This window comes from Brachionichthys hirsutus, chromosome 13, assembly GCF_040956055.1.
Source record: "Brachionichthys hirsutus isolate HB-005 chromosome 13, CSIRO-AGI_Bhir_v1, whole genome shotgun sequence".
NCBI classification, from domain to species: Eukaryota; Metazoa; Chordata; class Actinopteri; order Lophiiformes; family Brachionichthyidae; genus Brachionichthys; species Brachionichthys hirsutus.
The window spans coordinates 587,436-609,471 of NC_090909.1; the positions used below are offsets into that span (position 1 = coordinate 587,436).

Below are 22,036 nucleotides of genomic sequence, written 5' to 3' on the forward strand. Positions count from 1 at the left end.
GTCGGCGTGGCCTTTGTCAATCTGGGTGACATCATCATGATGCCCCTCCTTCCCTGAAACGTACAACACATTACCGAGATGCATGTAAGTTGTTAAAATCATACTAATGATTGTTCCAATCCGCTGGAAAGCGACGTGAGGGCGTTTGTGTTTACGGTAGGCGAGCAGGAAGTTGCCATATCCTCCTCTGTAGACCAATATCAGACAGTTGGTGCACGTCTCATGGAAGGTTACGTTGCCTTGTTCGATGATCTTTCTGGTGACGCCGTCCACGTCCAACACTGACACACACACACACACACACACACCAGTATAATTACCCGGCTAACTCTGATCCCTGCTATGAGCGTGTGGAGGTTACTGAGACTCACATGAATGAGGCTCGATCTGCAGAGTGTGCTCGTCAGCGTGCACCGTCGCGTTCATGAAGTATGTAATACAAGACTTATTTCTGAAATTATACAGCAGAGTCTAAGAGTAGGACGAGCATATGCAACATGCTAAGATCACGGCAAACATCCCTGAAGGAAAGAGACCGCTTGAACGTTTGCACTCACTGAAACAGGTTACTCTCGGTGTACTTGACGGTGTGGTTGTCGGGGAGGAGATCCAACTCGACGTGGGAGCTGGTCATGTTTGAGAACACCTGACCCGCTTCTGGACTGTGAGCAAAATCGGCGACCAGAATCCAGTGTCCGTGTATCTTCAGGAGGGTGAAGATGGATGAAAATCGGCGACATTCATTGAGAGTTTCTAGTAATAAGATAGCGAGATGCTTACCTACCCGTCACATCAACCACAGACAATGTGCAAATGGAAGATTAGGTACCTAACGCTAATGGGGGTGGGAGGAACCCGGAGAACCCGGAGAGAACCCGGAGAGAACCCAGGCAGACACGGAGAGCGCACGCACAATCCTCACAGAAAGGCCGCAGGTCGGATGCGAACCTGTGACCTTCTTGCTAAAATGAAATTAACTCCTTTTGTGGAAGTTCATAAGTTCCGCTGACACGTGTGTGAAATCTGATGAAATGTGCTGAAGCCCGGGTCCAACCCACAGCGGTGTGAAGGAGAACCTGGAGACGTCTCATCTCACCTTGTGCAGGTCCTTCGGCGGCACCGTTGGGCTAATATCGCCGCAGTCTTGATGGCCCATTACTGCGTTGGTGCCGATGGCGACCAGCATGAGCAGCGTCAGCGCTTCCTTCATCCCACTCATCATGATCCGATCTACAAGAACCAAACGCAGTCCGAGAGCAGCGGAATGAGACGAAGGGAACCGGCTTTATAAGCACCACGCCCCCCCCTCACCACCCCCACAACCCAGAATCAGCCAGAATCAGATCAACTTCAGCCCTCTGAAGGTCTGTTTACTTTATTGAACGGACCAACGGTCTCGGCCTTCACCCCGCGGAGGCGTTATCAGGACATTGATCCATGTCTGAGAGCTCGTTGCCCTCAGTGGAACATATTAGCTTTGGCACCGCCTCACTTTCAGAATCAATCTCAGACGCTAGAACTAATGTACAGGTGTAAAAGCTGCCGGTCCGAAACATCGAAGAATCCGAAGTCAGAGTTAAAACCAGCAGCCGGGAGAAGGTCCAACTCCGTTAAACCAGGAGTGACCTCTAACATTGAGACTAACATTGAGGAGACATTCTGAGGGTGTCCAAGTTACGAGTCCTTCCGTGATTCTAGTAGCAAATAGTACTAGAACGGTTGGGGCAAGACTATGAGTATTTTAAATGATAAAGGTTCAGTTGGAAACAACGCCAGTAGCAGCGCCGCACCAGAACCTGCGTCACCAGTACCTCACCAGACCCGGCTCCTTGTGGGTCGGAACCAGACCCTGTTTCTCAACAGCAGCCACCTTTGCCTCAACCGGACGCTCCGTCTCCTGAACAACTGCACCAGGTGTGAGCCCTTTGACAGTCACATAATCAGGTACGCACACAGCAAACAGCGTCTAAAACGAGCGAGTGTGCCGATCGGATCAACAGAACTCTGCTCCGGGGACTCAAAGCCTCCGTCCCGAGAGGACCGCCAGAACTCAACCGCTGTCGCAAACCAGCCGGCCGCAGCTCCAATCGCCAATCAGGCGTATTTATCAATAGATGCATTGTCTCTTTGTGGTTCTGCTGAGGAGTTCTGGAAGACTCCGGCAGACGACTCCAGCCCCCACGCGATCAGAACCTCTGCTTTCAACTTTGGGTTAAATGGCTAATTTAGCATGCTAACAAGCTAAACTAAGATGGATATACGAAACAAATCACCTCGACATCTTTCCATTGCTTCACACAATTTTTAGACGCTGAAGGATCCCTTTTAAATTCACAGCCTTTTAAACCCTGGACATGGACGTCGTGAGGGAGGACATGATGCAAAGGACAGGGCTAGAGGACGACCCAGGAGAAGACACATGGATGTCGTGAGGGAGGACATGATGCAAAGGACAGGGCTAGAGGACGACCCTGGAGAAGACACATGGACGTCGTGAGGGAGGACATGATGCAAAGGACAGGGCTAGAGGACGACCCAGGAGAAGAGACATGGACGTCGTGAGGGAGGACATGATGCAAAGGACAGGGCTAGAGGACGACCCAGAAGAAGACACATGGACGTCGTGCGGGAGGACATGATGCAAAGGACAGGGCTAGAGGACGACCCAGAAGAAGACACATGGACGTCGTGAGGGAGGACATGATGCAAAGGACAGGGCTAGAGGACGACCCAGGAGAAGAGACATGGACGTCGTGAGGGAGGACATGATGCAAAGGACAGGGCTAGAGGACGACCCAGAAGAAGACACATGGACGTCGTGCGGGAGGACATGATGCAAAGGACAGGGCTAGAGGACGACCCAGAAGAAGACACATGGACGTCGTGAGGGAGGACATGATGCAAAGGACAGGGCTAGAGGACGACCCAGGAGAAGACACATGGACGTCGTGAGGGAGGACATGATGCAAAGGACAGGGCTAGAGGACGACCCAGGAGAAGACACATGGACGTCGTGCGGGAGGACATGATGCAAAGGACAGGGCTAGAGGACGACCCAGAAGAAGACACATGGACGTCGTGAGGGAGGACATGAGAGTGGCTGGTGTTGGGGAGGACGATGCAAAGGACAGGGTGAGGTGGAGAAGGTTGTGTTGCTGTGGCAACCCCTCATTTGGGTTTTTACTTTATTTTTATTTTAGTTTCCTTTTCCTCAAGTATCTTTATGTCTCGTTCACGTGTGAGGGAAGGACAGAGCGTCAGGTTGACAGACGGATCGGGCCGTCGCCGAAAGGAGAACCTCTCGATTTACCTCCACGTTCCTCCTCTCACCGAAGGTCGTGAGCTCTGGGTCGTGACCGGAAAGACAGGATCCCGGACACGAGCGGTCTAAATGAGTGTCCTCCTCAGACGGGGCGAGGAGCTCGGAGGAGAGCCGCTGCTCCTCCACAGCCAGAGGAGTCAGCTGAGGTGGCTGGGGCATCTATTTCGGACGCCTCCCCGAGGAGGCGTTCCGTGCATGTGCCACTGGGAGGAGGCCTCGGGGAAGACCCAGGACACGCAGGAGAGACGATGTCTCTCGCCTGGTCTGGGAACGCCTCGGGAACGCCCTAGAAGAGCTGGAGGAGGTGCCTGGGAAGAGGGAAGTCTTCCACTCAAAGTGAGCTAGCTTAGCTGTTAGCTGCTCCTGTTAGCAGTGTAGGACGAGACTAGATGATGGATGTACAGACGTGTCAGCTTGAACCCAAAGAAAAGCGACGAATCTCCGCAGTGAAACCGTTTTATTCGTTTTATTCGATTAAACCGTCCTGAATGACGTCTTTTTACTTCAGACTCGTCTCCGGAGTTCTTGGTTTCAGAAGTCCAGATGAGCGCCTCCCCCTTCGGTGCAGAGCTCTGCAGAGGGAGAGAGGGAGGTAAAGACGTTGGTCTGACAGAACTCGGTCCGTTCGGTCAGGGGCGAAGGTGACGCACCGTTAGCTTCGTCGTAGCGGAAGTTGAGTTCTCTAGAGAAGCCGAGGCAGCCCGCCTGTTTCTTGAAATGTTCCAAGTCTGCTTCCGTCAGCGTCACTTCTTTGCCTGTAAGACCAAAGACAGACGTTGGCGTTGGACAACAGCTTTGGACACGGAAGAAAGAGTTAAGTCATTTCTGTCTCGTACACATGAGATAAAAGCCGCGAGCGTGGAACTCTTTGTCGTCGTCGAACGTCTTGCTGATGTTCAGCAAGCGAAGGAACGGCTCGATGTGGCTGACGGTGTTGTTGCCAAGGATGGCGAGGCAGCCGTCGGCGCTGCTCAGCAGCTGGAACTCCGACGTCCAGTTGGTCACTGAGGACGGAAGCAGAAAGGGGTTAGAACCGAAAGCCACCCCGATGGGGTTAGCCAGTTAGCTAACAGCCAAAGGACATGCATCACATCACATGTACGCTGAGACGTTCTACTGCTATCAGTCCAGCAGTAGCTAGCGCTCGTCCCACTCACTTCCCTTCCACATCACCTTCATCATCATCATCATCAGCAGGACGCACTGCGCTGGACGCGTAACGGTAACTTACGGCGCATCCTGGCTACGTTTCCATCAATCGTCATCTTGATTCTTGACTCGTAGCACTTTCCATTCCTGGACAAACACGCAGGGAGGGTTGCTTCAAAATCCATCCAAGCATCCAACCAACCATCCATCCATCCATCCATCCAAGCATCCATCCATCCATCGAACCATCCATCCATCCAACCATCCAACCATCCAACCATCCATCCATCCATCCATCGAACCATCCATCCATCCAACCATCCATCCATCCAAGCATCCATCCATCCATCGAACCATCCAACCATCCAACCATCCATCGAACCATCCATCCAAGCATCCATCCATCCATCAAACCATCCATCCAAGCATCCATCCATCCATCCAACCATCCAACCAACCATCCATCCATCGAACCAGCCATCCATCCATCCATCCATCCAAGCATCCATCCAAGCATCCATCCATCCATCCATCCATCCATCCAAGCATCCATCCATCCATCAAACCATCCAACCATCCAACCAACCATCCACCCATCGAACCATCCATCCATCCATCCATCCATCCAACCAACCATCCATCCATCCATCCATCCATCCATCCAAGCATCCATCCAAGCATCCATCCATCCAAGCATCCATCCATCCATCCATCCATCCAAGCATCCATCCATCCAAGCATCCATCCATCCATCCGTCCATCCATCCATCGATGGATGGACGGATGGATGCGCCGCTGACGATGACTCACATCTTGTTGGCCTCAAACATCACCACTTCATTGGGATTGGACTCGGACTCAGAGAACCGGATCCAGGAGCTGTGGGTCACCTTCAGGATCTTATTCAAGACTTCGTGATCCACGCTCCCCGCCAGCGTTTTGAACTCTCCGTATATCTGCGTGCAAACATCAACGCTAACGTTTACACTTCCAGCTCAGTTACAAAATCAATAACCGGAACGGAATCTGGAACGAGACACCGAGATTAACGGCGCCCCCAACAGGTAGCAAGCATTTAGGCATCACATAAACTGTCCCGTAAAATACCATTTGAAAACTGAAAAGATTAAATATTGCCGTGAAAACGGCTAATGCTAAGCTAAAGTCTCGGGCAGGCGCGAGGAGGGCTTACCCTGCTGTTATTAGCCAGAGACAGTGGCGCGATCAAGGGATGGCATTCCTCAGGGGTCAGAGCCGAGACGCTCAGGAAGAGGCCGGCCAATAGGACGCAACCGCCGAAGCAAAGGTCCATGATGCCGCAGGACGTTCAATCAGCGGCACCTCAGGACGCCGTCCCCATTTATAGGAGCCGTCTGGACTTCAGTCGGGTCGGGCGCCGTGATGGCAGCTCCTCATTGGCTGAAACGGGATTCTGTTTTTGTTGAAGGATTTCAAAAGATAAATATATGTTTAACCTCAAAGGTGAGATCCGGGTTCCACAGCACAGAACGTACAAAGAATAATGAAGAGAAATCAAACCGGCGTACGAGAAATGTTGGAGAACGGGCAGCGGGGGGAGGGAGGGGCCCGTTTCTGTGAGGCGAGTCCAACAGAACCCGGCGGCCTCAGAGGAACCCGGGAGGAGGACCTGGAAAGAGAACTAACCAACCAGAGGTTTGGAGAACTAAAGCAGCGAAATACAGACGAGCTGAATCACACGGGAATATTCAGAGGCGCCGCTGGACTCCATGCGGCAACGCTTTGGTTCTGAGAGAAGGTTCTGTTTGCTTTGACGTTGTTTGAGGTTCTGTTTTCACATCTCTTATCAGCAGACGGAGTTTGAGCAGCAAACATTTGTCTGCTGTGGAGCTCCGGCCCTGAAACGCAGATCCAACAAGGACTAAACACTCCACAGCCCCGGGTGGCAGAACCCTCCAGAACCAATGTCGCCTCGTCTGTCTGGGGTTCTCCCCGTCTGTCTGAGGTTCTCCCCGTGTGTCTGAGGTTCTCCCCGTCTGTCTGAGGTTCTCCCCGTCTGTTTGAGGTTCTCCTCGTCTGTCTGAGGCTCTCCCCGTCTGTCTGAGGTTCTCCCCGTCTGTCTCATGTTCTCCCCGTCTGTTTGAGGTTCTCCCCGTCTGTTTGAGGTTCTCCCCGTCTGTCTGAGGCTCTCCCCATCTGTCTCATGTTCTCCCCGTCTGTCTGAGGTTCTCCCCGTCTGTCTGAGGTTCTCCCCTTCTGTTTGAGGTTCTCCTCATCTGTCTGAGGTTCTCCCCGTCTGTTTGAGGTTCTCCCCGTCTGTTTGAGGTTCTCCCCGTCTGTCTGAGGTTTTCCTCGTCTGTCTGAGGTTCTCCCCGTCTGTCTCATGTTCTCCCCGTCTGTCTGAGGTTCTCCCCGTCTGTCTCATGTTCTCCCCGTCTGTCTGAGGTTCTCCCCGTCTGTTTGAGGTTCTCCTCGTCTGTCTGAGGTTCTCCCCGTCTGTTTGAGGTTCTCCCCGTCTGTCTGAGGTTCTCCCCGTCTGTTTGAGGTTCTCCCCGTCTGTCTGAGGTTCTCCCCGTCTGTCTCATGTTCTCCCCGTCTGTTTGAGGTTCTCCCCGTCTGTCTGAGGTTCTCCCCGTCTGTCTCATGTTCTCCCCGTCTGTCTGAGGTTCTCCCCGTCTGTTTGAGGTTCTCCCCGTCTGTCTGAGGTTCTCCCCGTCTGATCCCTCTCCCTAAAATGGGTAGACAAGCGATAGATAGATAGTACAGACAGAATGATCCTGACCGTCGTCACGGCAACCAAAGTTCATGGTGGCTAACCTGAGTCGGGGAGCAGATTATCGAAGAGGTAATTTAATAAAATGTTAATGATTTATTATAAGCTATAATTAGGAATGATCATACTTTTAATATTTATCACAAACAAACAAAAACATTCTTCTCTTCTTGTTATCATATATAGTTTGGTCCACAAATATGTTTAATAAAATCAGGCAGCAACTCCCAACATGTTCAAAAACTAGACAAGCCCTGAAACACGCGAAGAAGAAAAGCGCAGCGTGGATGAGACGCCTGAACGCAACGAAACACGCGAAGAAGAAAAGCGCAGCGTGGATGAGACGCCTGAACGCAACCAAACACGCGAAGAAGAAAACAGCAGCGTGGATGAGACGCCTGAACGCAACGAAACACGCGAAGAAGAAAAGCGCAGCGTGGATGAGACGCCTGAACGCAACAGGCACATCAAACAGCAAACAGGGAGGCTTTGAAATGTTTTACTTTGTAGGTCTTACACATTAAAGCAAAAATTATTCTACATTTTATTTTGAAAACAACTTTTCTGCTTTCAGATTTGTGAGGTTTTGGAACAGGAAGTTCTCCGTCTTCGCCGAGTCCCACACAAGTGTCCAATTTGTCAAAAAAGAAAGTTGAAAAGAGAAAATCCGCGTTCTCCCCCCAGGAGAGACAGGAACCCCGACGTGGAACCTGCAGACAAAGAGGATTCCTAGAACTTCACGTTACTCTCCTCCGATCATTGCACCGCAGCTTGTCTGAAGAACGTGACGGTGGCCTGTTGTCATGGCAACACAGCCCCGCAGTAAAATAAAATATACCAAATACCTGCCTGCCGGGCAAACTGAGGCGACGGCCAGAAGGGAAGCAGCAAAAACACGAAGCGCGTTTCTCCCAAAACGCTGTTTTCAGACGTCGACATCGTGACTCAACGATCCCAACGACCAGCTGGGACTCGGTTTGGATCTCCAGGAACGTCTTCTGTGTTTCTGCCGCTGCATCTTCGTCACCTCAGTGCAGCGCGTCGGTTCTCAGGGCTTCTGCCTCTCAGGCTGCCTGTCAGGAAATCCGGTAGTCGAAGGTGTCCTTGTCCCTGTAGTCCGTCCAGGTAGAAGACGGCATGCTGCGATACGGGTCCAGAAGGATCCGGAAACACCGGACAATCAGTAGGCCCAGGAAGACGAAGAGAATGAGAACAAAGATGAACGCTGCCCGCTGCTCCAGCGTGAGGAAGGAGACGGAATCCGAGGAGGAGGAGGAGGAGGAGGAGTAGTCCAGTTCAGAGGAGGAGAAAGTGCTACTGTAGCTGGCATCGGCCATGCCGGAGCGCCTGCAGGAACCAAGCAGGAACCAAGCAGGAACCAAGCAGGAACCAAGCAGGAACCAAGCTGGAACCAACCAGGAACCACGCAGGAACCAAGCAGGAACCAAGCAGGAACCAAGCAGGAACCAAGCTGGAACCAAGCAGGAACCAACCAGGAACCAACCAGGAACCAAGCAGGAACCAAGCAGGAACCAAGCTGGAACCAAGCAGGAACCAACCAGGAACCAACCAGGAACCAACCAGGAACCAACCAGGAACCAAGCTGGAACCAACCAGGAACCAACCAGGAACCAACCAGGAACCAAGCAGGAACCAACCAGGAACCAACCAGGAACCAACCAGGAACCAAGCTGGAACCAAGCAGGAACCAAGCAGGAACCAACCAGGAACCAACCAGGAACCAACCAGGAACCAACCAGGAACCAACCAGGAACCAACCAGGAACCAACCACAGGCTGATCTGATCTTCGTGGTTGAGAGGTCTGACAAAAAACAAAAACAAAAACTTTTAGTTTCCTTCCTTTCATCAAAAACCACAATATGCGTTTCTACGCAGACGACATTCAGCTGTACGTCTCTACCCATAAGCCCCGCCCCTCCAGACCAACCCAAGCACCCGCCGCTAGATAGCTGCTGCTCACCTTTAGTGTTTAAACCCCGCCCCGACCTACCTTTACCCGCCTGGAGCCTATCCCAGCTGAGAGGCGGGGTCCACCCCGGACACGTCGCCAGCGCGTGGCGGGGCCGCACATCGGCAGAGAACCCACGCAGACACGGAGAACATACGAACGCCACACAGAAAGGAATCGAGCCCAGAACCTTCTTGCTGTGAGGCAACAGCGCTACCCACTACGCCACTGATGGCCCCCGCCTCATTCCTCTCTTCTCGTTGGACGGATAAGGAATAAATAAAAGCAGTAAATGGATGATGTACCGGTTCCCCTCTAAACCTGGTCTGGTTCTGCCGACCCGGTTTACTGACACCACAGTCTGATGCTCCGCCTCATCTTCATCATCATCGTCACCATCATCACGATGATCTCTAAAGACGCTCCCGAGGTCCGGCCAATCAAAGGCTGCAACAACCGGACCGGCCTCCCTCAGGATGCCTGACAGACAGCGCTCAGGGCCAGCTAACCAGAAGTCGGGACTCACCCTGCAGCAACAGCACCGGGTCACGCCCCGCTCTCAAACAGTCACCATGCCGCCATCGTCTCCGGGGAACCAGCAGAATCCAGCCGCCTGATTGGACGGGCCTTTGCTCTGCTCACGCCGCCGCCGCCGCACCTTCCCTCTCTTATCTGCTTTTGACTGTGGGGAGGATGGGGCTGGGGCTGGTGCTGGCTGTGTCTCGTTGCCCATGGTAACCAGTTGCTATAGCAACGGACTCCAGCTCATTGGGTGATCCTTGAAGGTGGGAGGGCTTATGCAGAAGCAGAGAGGAGTTACTGAAGATTAGCTAGAATTAGGCGGGAGGAGGGGAAGGTGAGTGGGGGGGGGGGGGGGGGGGCATTTAGGAGTCTCTTCCTGCTGGTTCTGGAAACACCGGGTGAGCTGACCCGGGAGTGATTCATCCTTTTTTCTGTGTTATTGGTCCTTCCATCATTTGAGCCAGGGGTGGTTGCCGTCGTACCTACAGGTGGAGGTAGGCCCGGGTTGTGGTTCTACAGAATCCCACCCAAAAGGGGGCTTTACCCCACAGACAGGCCACAGCACCTCTAAGGACTCCTCCAGGCTACACAAACCGATCCTGGATTATCGACAGTCAATCATCAATGGAAAGCTTGAGATGAGTTAAATCCACATGTAGTTCTTAAATCTGTCCACCAGGGGGCATCATTGGTTCAGCAGCGCGGGAGGGAGGGGTCAGAGTGGACCGCTGGAAGCTGCTTGTTGTGGGACAAAGCTGGAGAACTCGCGTTGTGTACGGCGACGTTTGCTGAGCAAGCTCAGGGATCGGGAACGTGACCCGGAACGTGACCCGGAACGTGACCCGGAACGTGACCCGGAACGTGACCCGGAACGTGACCCGGAACGTGATCGGGAACGTGACCCGGAACGTGATCCGGAACGTGACCCGGAACGTGACCCGGAACGTGATCGGGAACGTGACCCGGAACGTGACCCGGAACGTGATCGGGAACGTGATCCGGAACGTGATCGGGAACGTGACCCGGAACGTGACCCGGAACGTGACCCGGAACGTGATCGGGAACGTGATCGGGAACGTGACCGGAAACGTGATCGGGAACGTGATCGGGAACGTGACCGGAAACGTGATCAGGAACGTGATCGGGAACGTGACCCGGAACGTGACCCGGAACGTGACCCGGAACGTGATCGGGAACGCCAGCAAGGCCACACGGCCCCGTTTGGAGTCCCGGCGCCAGGACTTCTGTGTTCTGGCTGTAAAGGATCAAAGACAGAGCTCAGAAAATGTTTCCATTTTATTAACAGTCTCAAATGAAAGGATGAAGTGAATAATGACACAGTGAGGCGAGCATCAACTGCCCCGGCTGCATCAACTGCCCCGGCTGCATTAACTGCCCCGGCTGCATCAACTGCCCCGGCTGCATCAACTGCCCCGGCTGCATCAACTGCCCCGGCTGCATTCGAGCTAAACACAATTCCTGCTCGGTGCCGAGCGAGTTCTCCGGATACCAATATGGTACAAACGTGAACATTCATCATGTCAGTCAGCGCGGAACCCCCGGTTCTGTCCAGTCCGTTCCGTAGGAACCTCGGTTCCGTCCAGTCCGTTCCGTAGAACCCTCGGTTCCGTCCAGTCCGTTCCGTAGAACCCCCGGTTCTGTCCAGTCCGTTCCGTAGAACCCTCGGTTCCGTCCAGTCTGTTCAGTAGAACCCTCGGTTCCGTCCAGTCCGTTCCGCAGAACCCCCGGTTCTGTCCAGTCCGTTCCGTAGAACCCCGGTTCTGTCCAGTCCGCTCATCCGTCTGGGACTCGCCTGGAATCGTGGGCGTGGTTCTGATGACGGGAGCGTCGTGAGGACAGACGTTTCAGCCACGCCTCAGCAGGAAGACCCCCCCGGATCCCGATGGCGAGCGATGGAAACCAGACACGCCCCTCTCCTGTTCGGAGCGTTCTTACTGGCTGCAGTCTCAGTGGGCGTATTTTCCCGACTCCGCTATCGGCGACGCTCCGCCGTTTGGCAGGAAGAGCGGTTTTGGTGGGACTTTGGGTTTCAGCGACACGGTTCTCCGGACCGCCGCCGCCCGCTGCACGTGTGGCCCCTCCTTGTAGCTGTGCTGGCGTGTCAGGCAGGCGCTGCTGATCAGTCTGCTGGTGTTCCTACTGGCTGGACCGCCTGGCGGCTGCGCCCCCTGCTGGCTGAAGCTGTGGTGGCGTGAAACGGCGCCGCCGCCGCTGAGGAGGGGGCGGCGTTGGGAGGGGTGACGCGTCACCGCGGCGCTGCTTCCGTCGGGTCTCTCTGCAATGACCTGATGCTGAAGCGGCATTGAAGAGGAGGAGGAAGAGGAGGAGGAGAAGTCGGGGTTTGAAGGCTCCAGGCATTTGGGGAGGCATTCCCTCGGGAGCATGGAGGCGCTGCGGTAAGAAGCCGAGTCTGTCTCGGGTGTCTGTTCCTGACAGCCACTGTTCCGGTGGTTGCTATGACGATGGCTGTTGCCGTGGTGGCGCTGACGTCCTGCAGAGGACGAGGAGGTGGAGGTGAGGACCTTGATGCCCCCCGTCCCGGAGGCGCTGACCTCCTGGATGTATTTCAGCAGCTCCTCCAGCGCAGAAATGTCCGCCGCTGTTTGTGGCAGGGCATGATGGGAGTTGTAGTGATGGGGGACGCCTTCACGTCCTCCTCCTGCCACCTCCTTCCTCTGGAGGTGCCGTGAAGGGTTCGGGTTAGACGCAGCGCCGGCTCCGTGGGCCGACGTGGCGCTGTGGTGGTGAGCGAAGGGAAAGCCCAAATCTGACGCAGAGCCGCCGGGTCCAGAGCAGCCGGGTCCAGAACCGCCGGGTCCAAAGCAGCCGGGTCCAGAACCGCCGGGTCCAAAGCAGCCGGGTCCAGAGCGTCCAGAACCGCCGGGTCCAGAGCCGCCGGGTCCAGAGCAGCCGGGTCCAGAGCCGCCAGGTCCAGAACCGCCGGGTCCGGAACCGCCGGGTCCGGAGCAGCCGGGTCCGGAGCAGCCGTGTCCGGAGCAGCCGGGTCCGGAACTGCCGGGTCCAAAGCCGCCGGGTCCAAAGCCGCCGGTTCCAGAGCCGCCGGGTCCGGAGCAGCTGGGTCCGGAACCGCCGGGTCCAGAACCGCCGAGTCCAGAACTGCCGGGTCCAGAGCCGCCGGGTCCAGACTGCGGGTTGCTGTCCTTGCTGTTGTTGCAGTTCCGGTTCTTGAGACACCGGTGCCGCTGCAGCGCCTTCACGCTCTTGATTGGCAGCTCCGGCGTGGAGTCGGGGGTGGAGTCGGGGGTGGAGTCGGGGGTGGGCAGTCCGGACAGCTCGCCGTCGGCCTGGGACAGAGACGACACCGAGGTCAGACCCGGGGTCAGACCCGGGGTCACCGACCCAAAGCGGTCAAACTCCCGTCTGATTGGTTGCTGCTGACATTCAACGAATCAGGATTGATCCATTTGTCCGTTTTAGATTCTCACTGTCGTTCATCCAGTTTTACGTTTTATACATATATATTTTCATTATACTGATCCTCTCTGGGCGCCGGGCCGTCCTACCTGGGACAGGCTGAGGGCGGGGTCTCCCAGAGGCGGGCCCTGGTGCCCAGGGGTGTGGCCCTCGGGGATGAAGTAGCTGTACGTCCTTGCAGAGGACATGTCCGGGTTGTCCTCCTGAAGACAGAGAAGAAGACAAAGGAGGAAGCGGAAGACTGCCCGGTGACGGATTTAGGGTGAAAGGGTTAACAGGGTGGGTGACATCACCAGCGCCGCCTCCTCGCCTCACCTTCAGCGGCCCGTCCAGCGCTCTGCCGAGTTTAGCGAGCGAGCCCAGAGCTAAGGCGCGCGTCAGCGCCGCCTCCGGCTCCCTCGCCGGCTTCCCCGCCTGCTGGGCGCCACTGCGACCGCAGTAACACGACACGAGGAAGCCCGACAAGATGGCGCCCAGAGAGAAGGCCAGCAGCATGCACGCTATCAGCAGCGTGTAGTGGACGTTAGCCGAGGACAGCTGGTCCACCTCTGGAAGGCGGCGCACACCTGAAGGGGCGGGGAGCGAGGAAAGGCTCGTCACACCGCGTGCAGCGCTCACGCACACACAGGCGGCGGCGGCGCAGGAGAATATCACGTTACAACCTGACATACGCTACACCTGGTGCTAAACTACACCTGGTGCTAAGCTACACCTGGTACTAAGCTACACCTGGTGCTACGCTACACCTGGTGCTAAGCTACACCTGGTGCTACGCTACACCTGGTGCTACGCTACACCTGGTGCTAAACTACACCTGGTGCTAAACTACACCTGGTGCTACGCTACACCTGGTGCTACGCTACACCTGGTGCTAAACTACACCTGGTGCTAAACTACACCTGGTGCTACGCTACACCTGGTGCTAAGCTACACCTGGTGCTACGCTACACCTGGTGCTACGCTACACCTGGTGCTACGCTACACCTGGTGCTAAACTACACCTGGTGCTACGCTACACCTGGTGCTAAGCTACACCTGGTGCTACGCTACACCTGGTGCTAAACTACACCTGGTGCTAAACTACACCTGGTGCTAAACTACACCTGGTACTAAACTACACCTGGTGCTAAACTACACCTGGTACTAAACTACACCTGGTGCTAAACTACACCTGGTGCTAAACTACACCTGGTGCTACGCTACACCTGGTACTAAACTACACCTGGTGCTAAGCTACACCTGGGCATCAAAATGTCTGCTTGCGTCCAACAACTACAACTTTTAAACCTGGATTATAAGAGAGTCATCAGAGCCTAGTTCCCATGATTCTTTGCTGTTCAGGGTGAGAGGAGGAGCTTACCGTAGGCGGAGTCAGCAGGGGACTCTTGATTCTTTGTCGTCACCAAAACGTCCGCTGTACGAAACAAACACCGTCAGACTGAGCAGTCCTCTCATGGCTGTAGTTTGACAATCCACCGACTGTACCTCTGTTTACACCCCATTCAGAGTTACGGTCTACATTACCATGGCAACTGTCTGTGGGAAACGAGTGGTCGCCATTGATATCCTGATCAAACCCCGCCCTGCAGAGACAAGAGGAGGACTTTAACCAGGTAAAGAAGCCACCGGTGGAGAACAAAACATGACTCTCGTCTGTTGCCATGGGTTACAGGTGGCGGGGCAGCTAGCTGATGGCGTGTGAAACAGTGACGTGATGAAGAACCAACCAATCAAAGAGACGAGGACAGAGAGACAAGTCTTGGTTTACGAAAGACAAGAAGACACTTCCTGCTGCAGATGAAGAAGAGGAGTTAGCATTCAGACGCACGAAGGGAGGGAGAACAACAGGAAGTGACACGTACTTGAAACCTGGAGCCACGTCGGCGCAGCTCCCAGTCCGGAGCCAGATGCAGTACGGATCCCGAGAGTCCAGGCAGGATCTGTAGAGACAGGACAGACGTTTGGACGGAACCCACATCCGGAACGCCGATGGATTTATCCGCCAGAAGCAGAAGCAGCAACGAGCAAAAGGTCGCTCGCTGGTTACAGGTTACCGCCGGAAGTGGATGAAACGTTCAGGAAATGTTGGGAATGTCACCAGGAGCAGAGGATTAGATGTTGGGAATGTTACCAGGAACAGAGGATTAGATGGGAATGTTACCAGGAACAGAGGATTAGATGGGAATGTTACCAGGAACAGAGGATTAGATGGGAACGTTACCAGGAACAGAGGATTAGATGGGAATGTTACCAGGAACAGAGGATTAGATGGGAATGTTACCAGGAACAGAGGATTAGATGGGAATGTTACCAGGAACAGAGGATTAGATGGGAATGTTACCAGGAGCAGAGGATTAGATGGGAATGTTACCAGGAACAGAGGATTAGATGGGAATGTTACCAGGAACAGAGGATTAGATGGGAATGTTACCAGGAACAGAGGATTAGATGGGAATGTTACCAGGAGCAGAGGATTAGATGGGAATGTTACCAGGAACAGAGGATTAGATGGGAACGTTACCAGGAACAGAGGATTAGATGGGAATGTTACCAGGAGCAGAGGATTAGATGGGAATGTTACCAGGAACAGAGGATTAGATGGGAATGTTACCAGGAGCAGAGGATTAGATGGGAATGTTACCAGGAACAGAGGATTAGATGGGAATGTTACCAGGAGCAGAGGATTAGATGGGAATGTTACCAGGAACAGAGGATTAGATGGGAACGTTACCAGGAACAGAGGATTAGATGGGAATGTTACCAGGAGCAGAGGATTAGATGGGAATGTTACCAGGAACAGAGGATTAGATGGGAATGTTACCAGGAGCAGAGGATTAGATGGGAACGTTACCAGGAACAGAGGATTAGATGGGAATGTTACCAGGAACAGAGGATTAGATGCTACCTCCAACGAGGAGCTTCTGTTTCTGGCGGCGTTTTTTTCTGTCTCTTAACAGGATGACCGAAAAACGACTGGATGGACCCTGATGAACACAAAGACTGAAGACGGGTCCTGGTCCCACTTCCGCCCCGTTACATTCCGAGTCCTTCCTTCCTTACTTTTGACAGGCTCCGTGCTTGCTGCAGCGGCTGAGCGGCACTCTGATGACGCAGCCGGTGAAGGCCACGAACAAGGCGTGGCGCTCCTTATCCAGCTCCAGTCCCAGAACCCTCCTGTCCTCCTGACCCTGGACGTCACACCTGGACACAAGCAGAGAGTGAGCGTATGAACACCAGCGTCCCCGGGGCGCCGGCGTCGTGCGCTGACTTGGACGGGTTGTAGACATGAATGTCCTCCAGCAGCTTGGATCCGAAGCCGCCGTTGGGATACATGCTAGCTAGAAGCTTCAGGACACGCCCATCGTCGGAACCCAGGAACAGCACCGTCTGGACCTTAAAGGGACCCGCAGAAACGTCCACCACGATCTGGGTCAGCTTGGACCTGGAAGAAATAAAAGAAACTAGAACAAAGGAATCTGGACGATGTTCTAGTCCCACTTTGCAGTGGGCGATGCTTCCGGCTCCTGGGGGGGGACGGCCCTTTAAAGGACACGCCCCGCCGCCGGGGTTGGTGGGCCACCTGGTGGAGGTCCTGGTGAAGCAGGGCCGCTTGTTGACGGCGGGAACGGCTTCATCCATCAGCGGATACGACTTGATGAACGTCAGCGTCTCGTCCGGGAACTGAACTGAAGACTTGAAGTCGGCAGCCGGACTGTCGCCTGCACACGAACCGGGCCTGGAGAATCCAACACAGACCCGTTCACACCCAATCAAGGAACGCTGGGCTCCTATTTATTATGGGATAGAAACGCGTGTTTTTCTATGATGATAAGATACTACGGTGGTTCTGTTCGGATGAACCAGGACTAGAACTCCTTCTCATGCGTCGCAGATCCTGGTGGATCTGGTCTCACCTCGGGCTGGGAACCTGCTCATCAGGGACCGGAGTCCAGGACAGGTCGCCGCTCCGCTGCTCTTTGAACTTCCCTTCAAACGCTCGCTCAATGTCGTCCATGTAGAACGCACAGACGGCCGAGCCGGGAATGCTGCACAGAAGATTCCGGATTTAGGATTTAGTTAGGCTAAACCCGAACGCCTGAACAGCGTCCCTCCAGACACCCCCCCCCAAGTCAAACCCCAGACCCGGACATCGACCACACACAGCTAGTCTTAGACAATACGAGCGCAATTACTACCAGATTTCATTCTGGGGGCAGGTAGACAGGTAGACAGGTACCTGTTGACCTGCGTGGTGAAGACCCCAACCACGGCGGGTCTCCGGTTGATCTGCAGGACGTTGGTGAGAGACTGGAGGACGTCGAAGTAGAAGAACGAGTCTCCAGGCACAGAACAGTTCAGACGAGCCTAAAGTCGGGGACAGACGGAGACACGGCGATCAGCGCCTCCATTCTCACGCGTTCCTGGACTTGAGTCGCGGCGTCACCTTGAGGAAGGAAGTCCAGTATCGCTCCAGAACTCTTGGAGAACCTCCGTTATCGTTCTTACAAACACGAGCAACTCGAGAAAACACGACCTGGGAGAAGACAATGGACCGGTCGTGAGCAGAGCCTCTAATCATCCGAGCGCTGGATTAATCAGTCGGTTGCGTGACGTCGCGGATGGATGGACGGACGGTTTCAGACCCACCTTCCCCAGGGCGGGGTACTCCGCTGCAATCTCACTGAGGAAGAAGTAGATGTGGTTACCGTAGTCGATGGCGTGCAGGAAGCGAGGCTCTGCAGAAAGGGTGGAGGAAGTCCGTTCATGCTAAAGGTAAAACTGTCTTCATCTTTTTAAATGGAACTCGGCAAAGTCTTCATCGTCAGCGACGAAGCAGCCGACCAAACCCGAGGCTGAAGAAGGTCCGCCGTTTAGGAGCGTCACAAACGCTGTCAGGTGCCCGATGTCCTACCTCTGAGCCACTTGGAGTCGTACTTGACCGTCCTGAGGACGGGTTGATCGTCTCCAAGGCTTCTGTAGATGACGGCGTCGCTGGCCAGGAAGTCCGTCATGGTGGCCGAGTAAAAGTTCCCACCTGAGAAACAATGAAGCCGATTTACACCCCGAGGAGTTACTACCCTGAGACGGAATACTGAATGCAGAAAAGTGTCCGATAGCGAGTCCAGTCCAGTCCAGTAGAGTAGAGTCCAGTCTAGTCTAGTCCAGTAGAGTCTAGTCCAGTCTAGTCTAGTCCAGTCCAGTCCAGTAGAGTCTAGTCCAGTAGAGTCTAGTCCACTCTAGTCTAGTCCAGTCCAGTCCAGTAGAGTAGAGCCCAGTCTAGTCTAGTCCAGTAGAGTAGAGTCCAGTCTAGTCTAGTCCAGTCCAGTCCAGTAGAGTCTAGTCCAGTCCAGCCCAGTTAAGTCCAGTCTAGTCTAGTCCAGTCCAGCACAGTCTAGTCCAGTCCAGTCCAGTCCAGTCCAGTCCAGCAGAGTCTAGTCCAGTCTAGTCCTGTAGAATCCAGTGCAGTCGGGTCGAGTCCAGTCCAGTCTCACACTGTGAGATGAACAGTACGCTACACTTGTTGACTCACCAGCAAAGAGTCCAACGTTGGACTGACCTGACTCGAAGGGACAACGAGCCTGACCAACCATCTCCTCGCCAACCTGCTCCAAGGAGGTCATCTGAGAGGAGGAAGAGGAGAGGAGGAAGAGGAGAGGAACTAACCATCTGTGACTTCAAGAGCTTTTACAAATAAAGGAAAAGGAATTTCATCCGGGAACCGGGGGACGCCACGGGAACATTCCCTCGGGACAATCAGTCCAATGTTGGACTCTACGTGTTCAACCGATCAGAGATCACTGAAATCAACCATTGTTCTAATACAGATTCTGACAGAACGAGACTCGCCAGGTGGGACCGGTGAGAACCGACCTTGTAGTTCCTGCAGGTCGGGTTGAAGGCGTTGGTTCCGCAGGCGAACAGCGTGTCGTCGTTTCGAGGCACCAGCACTTTGACGTAGTTGTAGCACTCGTCCTGGAACGCAGACACACAGCAGCGGTAGGGAGACCTGGATCAACCCCCCCCCCCCCCGGGGGGCTTTCCTGGCCCGGCCTTCACTCCACACGCAGCCCGGCGACCCTCCGGACCCGGGACAGAAGCAGGAGGAAACTCGACTCACGCTGTTTTTCCCTCTGACGGTGCACTTGCTGACATCTTCGGATCTCCAGGTCAGCTTCTGAAACACAGGAAGAGGAATCGCTGAAGGCGGAGCCAGATATCCGGATGCAGAATATATTGGGGGAAAACTTTATTTGTAAAATCATTTTAGGGTGTTTAAAATGGAAGCATCCCCCCCCCCCTGACGCCCTTGTTACCAACATCAGATGCCGTTTTAAATCCATCCGTGACGCTTCTTCATCTTCGTGTTCATTAGCTGCGTGGATAAATTGTGCCGAGTCTTACCGAGCCTAGCTTAGCTTAGCTTTTTAAATAGCATTAACTCCATTTGAACTTTATTATTGAGCAGCCAAATTAATCTGTGCGGTTTTGAGTGTCTGGAACCCGAGTCTGGAACCCGAGGACGGAACCGACGGCACAAGAGCTGCTTCTCCAGAAGAGACGCCGCGATGGCGTAGCGCTGCCCGGTTGCCGCCGGTAACCACCCCTGACCCGCATCGTGACACTCACCAGCTGGGGAAGGAACTCCTCTGCGCCCGTGGTCAGGTTTACTGCGAACACGTGATCCCTGAGGAGCGGAGCACAGCGTCGGCACAGCGTCGGCACAGCGTCGGCACAGCGTCGGCACAGCGTCGGCACACGCCCCGTGGGATCTCGGATCAGGATTATTGATACGCACTGACCTGGCGGCGATGAACAGCAGCTGGTTGATGCGTAACATTCTCTGAAAGTCCAAACCCAGACGCTGAGTGTCGTTGTCCTGGAGCAAACCCTGGAACGCCGGGAACGCATGAGAGTCTGCAGAGAGAGAGAGAGAGAGAGAGAGCAGATGAAGGGATGAAGGGATGAAGGGATGAACGGACGGATGGATGAAGTCACTGAACTATCCATGAGAACCAAGAGCCTGATGTTCTGATCCAAACAGAGTTGCAGAGCTCTGATGACTTTAGCGGCCCCCAACCGCCGGGCCCGGTGCCGGTCCGTGAGGACTTGTTACCGGGCCCGGTAGGTTGGGGGCCGCTGATTCACATGATGCTCGTCTGTCATCACACGCGACCAATCAGAGAACTCACGGTCTGAGTCCACCACGTTGATTGGCTCCAAGTCTTCGGGGAAGGACGTCGTTAAGGCCGACTCGCACAGGAAGCAGGACTGCAGGATGAACAGCAGCAGAGGCGGTTGCCACGGCGACAGCCAACTCGTTTCAGCCATTTTGTAGGAGGCCGTGCGGCAGAAGAGGGGCGGTGCTTGTTGATGGTCACGTGACATGCTGACGGTCGGCTGAGAGAGAATAAGGATCTGAGATGTCACTCTTTCTGCAGCTGTTAGCGTAGCCTAGCCTAGCGGTTAGCTCTGTGTGAACATCAGGCCCAAACGGAGGGTTGGCAGTTCCCTCCCCACTTTATGTTCTTCAAACAACACATTCAGACAAGTCGACCCGGGAACCCCTCCGTCTCCTAGGCAACAGCGCTGGTGGATTAGCTGCTAAAGCTCAGTGAGGTGAAGCTAACCGGCGCACTCTCACATCACAAGCTCCTCCCACTCAGGCCCAGTTCAAACGGACTTCAGACCCGAAAAGCACCAACATGAGGCCAGAGCTAATCCATAATGTGTTCAGACCCAACCCGGCCTCGGATCTAATCTCTAATCCACATTACGGGGCTCAAACCCATGTCTGTAAAGACAGGACCTGGATTCCATGTCCCGCCTACGTTATATTAAAGACATCACTCCCTGATAGGCCGACTCTCAGCGTGGACCATGAAGCCCCGCCCCAAGAATCTGGATGGCATCGGTCTCAACATGAGTCTGACAGCCAGCCTAGAGAAATCAGGTTTCACTGATGGTTCCCATCGGGGTCCAGATCAGGAGGGGGGAGGAGGAGGAGCCCCGAGGGTCCACTTAAGATAATTAATGGTTGGATGTGGGGGGGGGGGGGCAGCAACTGATTTACTTTACAGGGAGGAATGGATCACACGGGTTCTACTGAGAACCGACTCCTGGATAAATAACGACGCCGTCGGCCCGGTTCTGCGTCATCATCATCATCATCATCATCTCATTCTCTCCGGAGCATCGGCGGCCTACCAGAACCCAATAGAACATCAGACCAATCGGTTCTGATTTGAGCTCAAACGGATCAAATGTCGCTTGATCAGAGACAAACTGCAACCTGCAGAAAACCAGACCTTAAAGACTGACCGGGTTAATCTGCTGGGGGGGGGGGGGGGGGGTAATCTCCCGAAGGGTTGGGGGTTTTATCGTCTGTCCAAGGATTAAAACCAGCATCCTTTGACCCCTCCCATGTTGATCCCTCCCAAGAGCCGCCATCGTAGCAGCGTTAACTGTGTTGAAGGAGGCGGAGCCTCGGCTGTCACCAGATATCGTTTCAAAGACACGAATAATTAATCAACATCAAACAAACTGCCTCAAAGTTCATCAAGGAGTAAATAACAGTAAATCTCAATGTGATGGAGTTCCTCAGGGCTCCAGATTAGGACCCTTCTTTTCATCATATGTTAATTAATCTCGGCCCCTTTGAGGGAAACCGGTTTGTCCAATCACAGCTCAGCAACACAAATAAATACGATGTAAGGAGTAGGTTCACATTAGTGTGTGTGTGTGTGTGTGTTGAATTAGCACACACACACACACACGGGACAGATGATAAATAATGTACTATCTGTTGATGGATTCGTCCCGCGTCAGTCTGAAGTGTCTTTAGGTGCGTTGGACGCGTTTGGGTCG

General features: G+C 54.3%; 3 protein-coding genes across 3 annotated transcripts in view; all 3 read right to left on the reverse strand.

The window, feature by feature from the left end:
• LOC137903357 (saxitoxin and tetrodotoxin-binding protein 1-like) overlaps positions 1–1,228 on the reverse strand; it is a 2,009-nt gene extending 781 nt beyond the window's left edge. The window contains exons 1-5 of the mRNA XM_068747510.1: positions 1,097–1,228; positions 558–703; positions 372–451; positions 156–281; positions 1–53 (exon numbers count right to left, since the gene is read on the reverse strand). The exon at positions 1–53 is cut by the window's left edge and continues 67 nt beyond it. Coding sequence (XP_068603611.1) covers positions 1–53; positions 156–281; positions 372–451; positions 558–703; positions 1,097–1,222 — 531 coding nt within the window. The 5' untranslated portion in view covers positions 1,223–1,228. The remainder of the gene's footprint in view (positions 54–155; positions 282–371; positions 452–557; positions 704–1,096) is intronic.
• A 2,536-nt stretch (positions 1,229–3,764) lies between these two features.
• On the reverse strand, positions 3,765–5,792 carry LOC137902775 (uncharacterized). Its single transcript, XM_068746849.1, has 6 exons — positions 5,664–5,792; positions 5,282–5,427; positions 4,554–4,618; positions 4,159–4,326; positions 3,973–4,077; positions 3,765–3,894 (listed from the first exon to the last, which is right to left on the reverse strand). Exons 1-6 carry the CDS (start codon positions 5,781–5,783, stop codon positions 3,854–3,856), a joined length of 645 nt encoding a protein of 214 aa, XP_068602950.1. The 5' UTR covers positions 5,784–5,792; the 3' UTR covers positions 3,765–3,853.
• Positions 5,793–11,682: 5,890 nt separating this feature from the next.
• LOC137902755 (semaphorin-6C-like) lies at positions 11,683–20,557 on the reverse strand. The gene is made up of 21 exons (XM_068746826.1): positions 20,362–20,557; positions 19,972–20,086; positions 19,799–19,856; positions 19,290–19,346; positions 19,043–19,144; positions 18,702–18,792; positions 18,084–18,206; positions 17,819–17,907; positions 17,616–17,705; positions 17,409–17,536; positions 17,086–17,217; positions 16,725–16,907; positions 16,440–16,613; positions 16,232–16,372; positions 15,034–15,111; positions 14,696–14,754; positions 14,532–14,585; positions 13,487–13,737; positions 13,262–13,374; positions 12,858–13,054; positions 11,683–12,503 (listed from the first exon to the last, which is right to left on the reverse strand). Exons 1-21 carry the CDS (start codon positions 20,555–20,557, stop codon positions 11,683–11,685), a joined length of 3,252 nt encoding a protein of 1,083 aa, XP_068602927.1.
• Between the last annotated feature and the right edge of the window lie 1,479 nt (positions 20,558–22,036).

Coding starts and splice junctions, on each gene's coding strand:
- LOC137902775 (XM_068746849.1), bottom strand. CDS start 5,783: ATGGACCTTTGCTTCGGCGGTTGCGTCCTATTGGCCGGCCTCTTCCTG. Junction 5,428..5,663: donor CTCTGGCTAATAACAGCAGG/GTAAGCCCTCCT, acceptor GTTTGCACGCAG/ATATACGGAGAGTTCAAAAC. Junction 4,327..4,553: donor AAACGTAGCCAGGATGCGCC/GTAAGTTACCGT, acceptor TTCCGTCCTCAG/TGACCAACTGGACGTCGGAG.
- LOC137902755 (XM_068746826.1), bottom strand. CDS start 20,557: ATGTCACGTGACCATCAACAAGCACCGCCCCTCTTCTGCCGCACGGCC. Junction 18,207..18,701: donor CAACGTTGGACTCTTTGCTG/GTGAGTCAACAA, acceptor ATTGTTTCTCAG/GTGGGAACTTTTACTCGGCC. Junction 13,738..14,531: donor CCCTGCTGACTCCGCCTACG/GTAAGCTCCTCC, acceptor CCGCCCCTTCAG/GTGTGCGCCGCCTTCCAGAG.